The sequence below is a fragment of the Carlito syrichta genome, unplaced genomic scaffold (assembly GCF_000164805.1).
Source record: "Carlito syrichta isolate Samal-C Ts95f unplaced genomic scaffold, Tarsius_syrichta-2.0.1 Scaffold304401, whole genome shotgun sequence".
In the NCBI taxonomy this organism is placed as follows: Eukaryota; Metazoa; Chordata; class Mammalia; order Primates; family Tarsiidae; genus Carlito; species Carlito syrichta.
The window spans coordinates 114452-122783 of NW_007248497.1; the positions used below are offsets into that span (position 1 = coordinate 114452).

At 51.9% G+C, this 8332-nt stretch overlaps 1 protein-coding gene across 1 annotated transcript in view; it reads left to right on the plus strand.

Moving 5' to 3' along the window:
* LMF1 (lipase maturation factor 1) overlaps positions 1 to 8324 on the plus strand; it is a 75432-nt gene extending 67108 nt beyond the window's left edge. Inside the window, exon 9 of the mRNA XM_008059864.1 lies at positions 8111 to 8324. Within this exon, the coding sequence (XP_008058055.1) occupies positions 8111 to 8303 (193 nt within the window). The 3' untranslated portion in view covers positions 8304 to 8324. The remainder of the gene's footprint in view (positions 1 to 8110) is intronic.
* Positions 8325 to 8332: the final 8 nt, after the last annotated feature.

Sequence of the window (8332 nt, forward strand, 5' to 3'; positions counted from 1 at the left end):
AGGAGGATGGAGGATGGTGGCATGGGGGGTGGAGGTTGCGGGGGGCCGTGTGAGTGGAGAAGTCTGGCGAAGGGGGTGTCCTCATGGGCCAGGCCTCAGGCCAACCTGCCTCCCAGAGCCCTGGTGGGGGCCACCCTTCTCGCCTAGCAGCCCCTCAGCAGAACCACCGCTTCTCGGAGTAGCGTGACATCTCAGCTGACCGCCTGCCGTGTGGCCCTCTGCAAACCTGGGAGGGCAGAGATGGCTAGAGTAGGTCCTCAACAGGTGCAGTCACCTGAGGCAGACATTTGTCCCCAGGTGTGCCTGTGGTCAGGCCTTGGCCCAGAGCCAGGCTCTCCAGGCTGATGGGATATTCTATTACGGCCCCACCTCCGCAGCCCCAAGGGGAAACCTGGCCAGGGCCCCCTTGTGTCCAGCTAGGGACCTGAACCAGTGACGGTGGGCCCCAGCAAGCTTCTTGCCCCTGGAGATTGTGAAAACCAAGATGTGAGAATCAGTGAGCCTGCAGGAACTGGAAATGAATTAATGTTTAGGAGAAACACTCAAAATATCTGAAATAGTGAAGACTGCCACCACGCACACTCCTTCTGCTGTGTCTACATGATGTGAACTTTGTTTGACAGCTGGAGCAAGCTGCATGGTAACGGGTGTGGCCTGGCTGTGGGCCTGGCTGTGGCCTGGCCATGGGTCTCCATTTAGTTCATCTGTGATTTTTTAGATTGGGAGAACTGGCCGGGCATTGTGGCTCACATCTGTGATCCCGACACTTTGGGAGGCCAGTGCAGGAGCATTGCTTGAGCCCAGGAGTCTGAGACCCATCTGGGCAACATGGCAAGACCTTGCTCTTCAAAAAAATCAGCCAGATATGGCGGTGCATGCCTGTCGTCCCAGCCACTCAGGAGGCTGAGGTAGAAGGATCGCCTGAGCCCGGAGGTCAGGGCTGCAGTGAGCCATGAACATACCACTGCCCCCTAGCCTAGGCCATAGAGTGAGACCCTGACTAAAAAAATAAAATTGGGAGAACTAAGACTTCCAGGTCCAGGAAGATGGGGTATACCCTTATCCCTCCCTCCCACTGGACAGCTGACAGCCCTGGATGTTCACGTGACACAGAGGATGCCTCAGAAAGGCGGAGGTCGGAGAGCTCAGCAAGGGCCCGTGGACCCCAGCAGCAGCACAGGCCAAGGTGAGCCTGGGTTCTTTTTCCACCGCATTTCTACACCAGAGACAAGGAAGCGGCAACTCGGCAACAATGGCAGATGCAGACCAGCGGCCCCACTAAAGCTGCTGTCTCTGGCTGTGGGGCCAGAAAGCCTGGCAGGAGCTCTGAGAAAAGAATCTCTCCATTCCAGCCAACACTACCAGCAAGATCCAGTGGGGAACCTGTGCTCCTCTCCAGACCGGTTGTGAGAAGCTGCCCACTCTCCCCAGGAGGCCAGCAGAGGAGGCTGAGCAGGAAGCTGAGGTGTTCATCCCAGCGGGTAGGAATGAGCCTCTTTTGTGGTGTCTGTGGAGACTACTTGGAGCCTAGATTTCCGCCTGCCCCATCAGGCCGGAGTGCTCTTCCTTCTCCCCAGTGGGCATTCAATGATACCTGGTGTTGTCTGCCCAGCAGTGATGAGACCACCGCCATGATGTCATGGAGGCCTAGTGCGGAGCTAGAACTCGAGTCCAACCCAGGGGTAACAGAGGATGCCCTACACGTCAACTAGACTCTACCCCCACCAGCAGAAGCAAGGCAGCACTGCTTCTGACACCCACACAGGATCGGAAGGAGCCACCCAAAGCAAGGGCTCAGACAGGATCCCAAAGCTCTTAACACAATCCTCAAGATGTTCCATTTTCAACCAAAAAATCACTTGTCATACCAAGAAGCAGGAAGATATCAAACTGGATGAAAAAGACAGTGAATAGCTGACCTCACCAGGATGACAGATGTTAGTTATTTCATGACAATTTTAAAGCTGTCATCATCCAAGAGCCTCAGTGAGCAATTGTGAGCATGGCACAAAAGAAAGAAACACAGTTTCAGCAAAGAAGAAATAGAAGATTTTTTAAAGAACCAGATGGAAAGTTTAGAACTGAGAAAGGTGATAACTGAAACAAAACCCTCAGTGGATGGCTAAACATCAGGATGGAGGGAATAGGGGAAAGAATCGATGAACTTGAAGACAGAAAAATAGTAGTGAGACGACAGACTGAAAACAGAAACGGACCTGTGGGACTGTGACAGAAGACCTAGAATTTGTGTCACTGAAGTCCTAAAAGGAAAAGAAAAAGAGCTTAGGGCTGAAAACATGCTTGAATAATAACGGAAAACTCCCCAAATTTGACAAAAGGCACAAACCTACAGAGTAAATAAACTAAGTGAGCCCCAAACAGGAAAAATCCAAAGAAATTCAGACCTAAACACATCAAAGTCAAATTTCTAAAAACTAAAGACACTAAAAAAAAGAAGTAAAACTATTATTTTTTAAGGAGACCCCACTCTTTAAAAAAAATGATGAGACCAGGCTCGGTGGTTCATCCTGTAATCCCAGCACTTAGGGAGGCCGAGACAAGTAGATTGCCTGAGCTTGCGGGTTCGAGACCAGCCCAAACAATTGGTGAGACCTTGTCTCTACAAGAAAAATTAAAAATCAGCCTGGTGTGGTACCACGCGCCTGTAGTTCTGGCTCCTTGGAAGGCTGAGGTGGAAGGATCACTGGAGCCCAGCAGGCCAGCCCTGGGGTGGCCAAGAGCGTGCATGCCGCTGCACCCCAGCCTAGGGGAAGGAGTGAGACTCCAACTCAAAAAATAATAATAATGATGATAGTCTAAGTACAAAATTGCATCAAGAAAAACAAAAAGAAGAGAAAAATTAACTGAAAGCAAGGAGCAAGAGGAAAATAACAAAGAGCAAAAAAATGAAATTAAAAACAGAAAAACAATAGAGAAAATGAATGAAACAGGGAGTTGGTTCTTTGAAAGGACTGATAAAATCGACCAACCTCTAGTGAGAATGAAAAGAAAAAGATACAATTGCCAATATCAAAAGTGAAAAAGGAGACATCACTACAGACCCTGCAGTCATGAAAAGGATAAGAAGAAAACATCTCAACACATGTAACTTTATAACTTAGAGGAACTAGACCAATTTTCCAAAAAACACAAATTACTACAACTCACTGGGTGTTACGTAGATCATTTGAGTAGCCCCATAACTAATAAAGAAATTGAATCTGTAATTTAAAATTTCCAGGGGGGTGGGATTGGCAGAAGTGGGAAACTACCGGAGGGGGGGCATACCTCATCAGCAAAGGTGACTGCATAATGAACATTTGTATACCTAGCCCTGAATTGTACCCCAAATCTTTAAAATTAAAAAAAAATTTTTTTTAACTTCCCAAAAGAAATCTCTAGGTGTCACTGGAGAATTCATTGTATGTTTAAAGAGGAATCTGTTTTACATGGCCTTTCCCAGAAAATAGAAGAGAAAATGTCCCGATTTATTTTATAGAGCTAGTATTTCTCTGATACCAAAGCTACACAAGGATACTCAAGAAGAAAAATTACAAACCAATATCCCTCACTATACACACAAAAATTGTCAACAAAACAGTAATAAATAGAATTTAGCAATATACTAAAAAAAAAAAAAGGAATACAAGCCAGTCATGGTGGCTCACACCTGTAATCCAAGCACTTTGGGAGGCTGCGGCAAGAGGATTGTTGAGTCCAGGAGCTCGAAGCCAGCCTAGGCAACATAGCAAGACCTTGTCTCTTCAAAAAATGTTTTTAAATAGCCAGGCATGATGGCGCATATCTATAGTCCCAGCTACTCAGGAGGCTGAGGCGGAAGGATCGCCAGAGCCCAGGAGATTGAGACTACAGTGAGCCATGATTGTGCCACTGCACTCTAGCCTGGATGACAGAGTGAGATCCCCAACTCAAAAATACACACACACACACACACACACACACACACACACACACACACACACACTGACCAAGTAGGGTTTATTCCAGGGCTAAAGGTTGGTTCAGTATTTGAAAATCAATCCGGGTGATCCACCATGTTAACCAACTAAAGAAGATAACTCATAAGATCATAGCCATTGTCGATAATTTGACAAATATAACACCTAGTCATGGTTTAAAAAAAAAAAAAACTCCTGGAAAATAGGAAGAGAAATGTCCTCAACTTTATAAAGAGCATCTGCAAAACCCTGCAGCCAACATCATACCTGATGGTGAAGGAGTGAATTCTTTTCCCCTAATATCAGGAACAAGGAAAAGGGGTCTGCTCTACCCACCATGCACTGCTGGAAGCGCCAGCCACTGCAATCGGCTAGAAAGGAAATAAAAGACATATAGATCTCAAAGAAAGAAACAAGGCTGTGCCTATTTGCAGATGACATAAGTATCTATGTCGGAAGTCCCAAGGAATCTAGAATTAATAAGCAAGTTCAGCACAGTCAGAGGATACAAGATCAACATACAAAATCAATTGTATTTCTGTATACCAGCAAGGAGCACATAGACTGTAAGTTAAATATGCAATACCACCACAATCACTCCAAAAACAGGAAAGGCTCGTTCTAACAAAGTGCCTACAGGCCTCGTGTGCTGGAAACTACACACATGCTGAAAGGTGTGGAGCCAGTTAATGGAGAGACCTGCATGTCCAGGGTTGAAAGGTCATGTAGTAGAGACGACAGATCGGTGCCACGGTCTAATGCCATTCCTGTCTAAATCTAGAAGAGTTCTTTTTGTAGATAATGATAAGTTGTTCCAAATTTTACATGGAAACGTAAAGGAACTAGAATAGCTGAAGCCATGTTGGAAAAGAATGAAGTGGAAGGAATCACTCTACCCACTTTCAAGACCTAGTATGTAGCCACAGTCATCGATACAGTGTGGTGCTGGTAGAGGGACGGAAACACAGACCAGTGGACGAACAGGGAGCCCATTGATGGCCACACGCAGAGATACCCAACTGACTTTTAACAAAAGTGCAAAAGAAATTCAGTGGGGAAAAACAGTCTTTCAGCAAATGATGCTGCAGCAATTGGATGTCCACGGGCAGAAACAACACAAAGTTCTTCAACTCAGCTCTCACACCTCATACAAAGTTAACTTAGAATGAATCATGGTCTTAAATGTAAAATGTAAAACATAGCCAAGTGTGGTGGCGCACACATGTAGTCCCAGCTACTCGGGAGGCTGAAGCAGGAGAATCTCTGGAGCCAGTTCAAGGCTGCAGTGAGTCGTAACCACACCACTGCCCTCCAGCCTAGGCAAAAGAGTGAGACCCTGTCCCTAAACAAAAACAACGAAAGAAGGAAAACACAAAACAAGCTTTTAGGGAAAGAAAAGGGAGAAAATCTTTGGGATCTAGGGCAAGGCGAGGCTTTCTTAGACTTGATACCATCAAAGGAAAGATGATAAGCTGCACTTCATTAAGATTAAAAGCTTTTGCTCTGCAAAAGATCCTGCTAAGAGGGGTTATTTAGAGCCATGAACCGAGAGAAAATACCTGCAAACCACATGTTCCCACAAAGGACTGAAATCTAGAACGTATAAAGAACTTTGAAAACGCAACAGCAGAGTAAGGTAACTAGAAAATGGGCACAGGACATGCGAGACGTTACACCAAAGAAGACGAATGATGGACAAGCACTGGGCAGATGCCAGTGGGCAGCGGTCAGGGAGGCAAGGCCGAAGTCCCACACAGCGCACACACGGCACGACGGCCCAGGACCAGCGGCCAGGGTGCCAGGGGTGGGTCCCTCATGCACAGCTGGTGGGAGTGGATGATGCCTCCGCCCTGGAATGCAGTCTGGTAGTGTGGAGCCTGGAGCCTGGAGCTTGTGTCATCGCATGACCGGCAGCCACTTCATGGATGCTCAACCCGGAGACATGCAGAAACCCACATGGACGTCTGTGGCAGCTTGAACGGCTCAAGGCTGGGAACAACCCAAGTGTCCTTCAGGCGAACGGACAGACACCCCGGGGGGCCATCACACCACAGCACCAGTGGGCGACGAGGGATGAGTGTCGGCTGTGTCCTCCAGAGAATGATCTCAGAGAAAGCCGGTCCCCGAGGTCATGGACGCAGGACTCCACTTAGTGCATTCTTGAAATGACAGGAGCGCGGAGAGGTGGCTGCAGGCTAAGGGGGCCAGGGTAGGTGTGTCTGGGGGAGGCACTCTGAGTCCTGTGTCAGTGTCGGAGCTCGGGCTGGGACCCCCACCCTGCTCACACGAGATGTTACCAGGGAGCCCTGTTTCAGATGTGCTGGGAGGTCTCTGCTCTAACCCCGCTCTGGAACCTTCTGGGGACAGGCCATGGCCCTCTCGGGAGCTTAGCCTGCAGGAATGAGGAGCAGATGGCGTAGAAGGCTCTGGCTCTTTCCAACCTGCAGTCCCAGCTCTTGATGCCTCTTTCCTGCCGTCCAGGGATGGGGCAAGCCCCACCCCCACCCCCACCCCGCGGCCTTGACCCTGTCCTGGAAAGGGAAAGCAAGAGCAAGAGCGCAGATTCAGGAGAGACGGGTGGTCTCGCCAGTCGGGCCTTCCCAGGAGCCCCCACCCTCCTGGCCTTGCTAAATGCAGGCTAGTGACCCCGGTCTGGGGAGAGGGTGGGCAGCTGTGGGGTCCCCATGCCCAGCAAGGCCCAGGAGAGTGCAGGGGTGGCGCTGTCTCTGCTGCCTGGCCATGCCCTCATGACCCTGTGTCCAGCTCAAAGACCAGTGAGACTGCTCTGCCCAGCACTGCTGCCCGCCTCAGCCCCTATGCTGGCCACTGCCGTCCATGCAGCCCCAGAAAACCAGGCAGCCTCAGGTCTGGAGTGCCCAGTAAAGAGCCCCAGGCCTTGGTGACGGGCATGGCCTCCACCCAGAGCCCCAGGAAGCCACCAGGAGCCCACGCACGTCTACATCCATGGTTCTGATAACAAGTGTCTCAGGCACAACGTGAGAAAGAGGGTCCTGGTGTTGAGGAGGCAGCTTAATGTCCCCTGGGCTCACTCCAGGGGCCACAGGGAGCACAGGTCCTGTCCCAGCCATGCCGTCCTCACACAGGTCCTGCCCCCGCCATGCCATCCTCACAGAGGTCTGGCCACTTGCGTGGGTCCTGCTTCAGGGTGAGAAGCTTCCAGCTCCTGCTGCAAAACTGGGGGGCCTGGAGGGACAGGCAGAGCCAGATGGTGGTGATGGCCATGCGGCCCAGGACAGTACAGAATGGGTCTGGTCCCCCTGAGACTCAGGCACCAGGAGAAAGTCCCCAGTCCTCACATGGCCAGTAGGCTTGGCCAACTAGGGAGGGAAATTGGCGTGGCCTCAAGAAGTCACTGGGGGTCAAACGGAAAGCCACAGGCCAGCGGAGAGTTCCGCCCACCACCCTGCCCTCAGCTTCTCTCTGAGCCCCAGTCCAGGGCGGGTGAGGACAGAGACCTTTGCTTTGCCAAGGCCTGTTCAAGGAGGGTGGCCATCCCTAGCGCCTCCATGTCACGTGACAGGGAAGTGCCAGCGGCCTTGCCACGCCATCCTAGGGGAGGACTGCATCCCCAGGAAGTGAGGCCCTGGCCTGGCCCAAGTCCCTTCCCACCTCGGGCCTCATGGCTGTGAGCTGTGCCCAGGCCCTAGACCCCACTCCACCATCACCTCCACCAGGGTTCCCAACAGCACAGACACCCAGTGCCCGCCAGCATGGCCAGCCCTGGGCAGAGGCCTCTGGGGGCCTCCTTCCTGGGCACAGGTCACCTGAGGCTAGACACAGCCTCCAGAAGGGCCCGGGCCCCCAGGTGCCACCTGCCCATCCCCCTCCCTCAGGGTGGCCTCCTTCCTGCCATGTACTCCACCCACCGAGCGTGCAACTTAGAGACCACCATCCTTCCTGGGTCTGCCATGGCCTGTGTGTGCTCAGGTGGGGCTCCCAAGCGGGCCCCCCATCTGTGAATGGCCCAGGCAGGCCTGATGTCAGGGGGCCCAGGGGTCACGGGTCCCCAGCCTCCCGTCCAGGACTCAGGACCCAGAGCCCTGAGCAGCCGCAACTCAGCGGGCACACGGGGGGCGGGAGGGCGGGCGCCAGGGGTCTCAAGGCCCCACTGATGCACTGCCCCCTTGCAGGTGGGTCCGCGGAGAGCACTACAGGTACAAGTTCAGCCGCCCCGGGGGCAGACATGCTGCAGAGGGCAAGTGGTGGGTCCGGAGGAGGATTGGCCCCTACTTCCCACCGCTCAGCCACGAGGACCTCAGGGCCTACTTCAGGGCACGGGGGTGGCCCTCCCCGGAGCCCAGCTATGCGAGTGCGGAGAAATAAAGGTCTGGATCCCAGCCCCCACTCTGCGA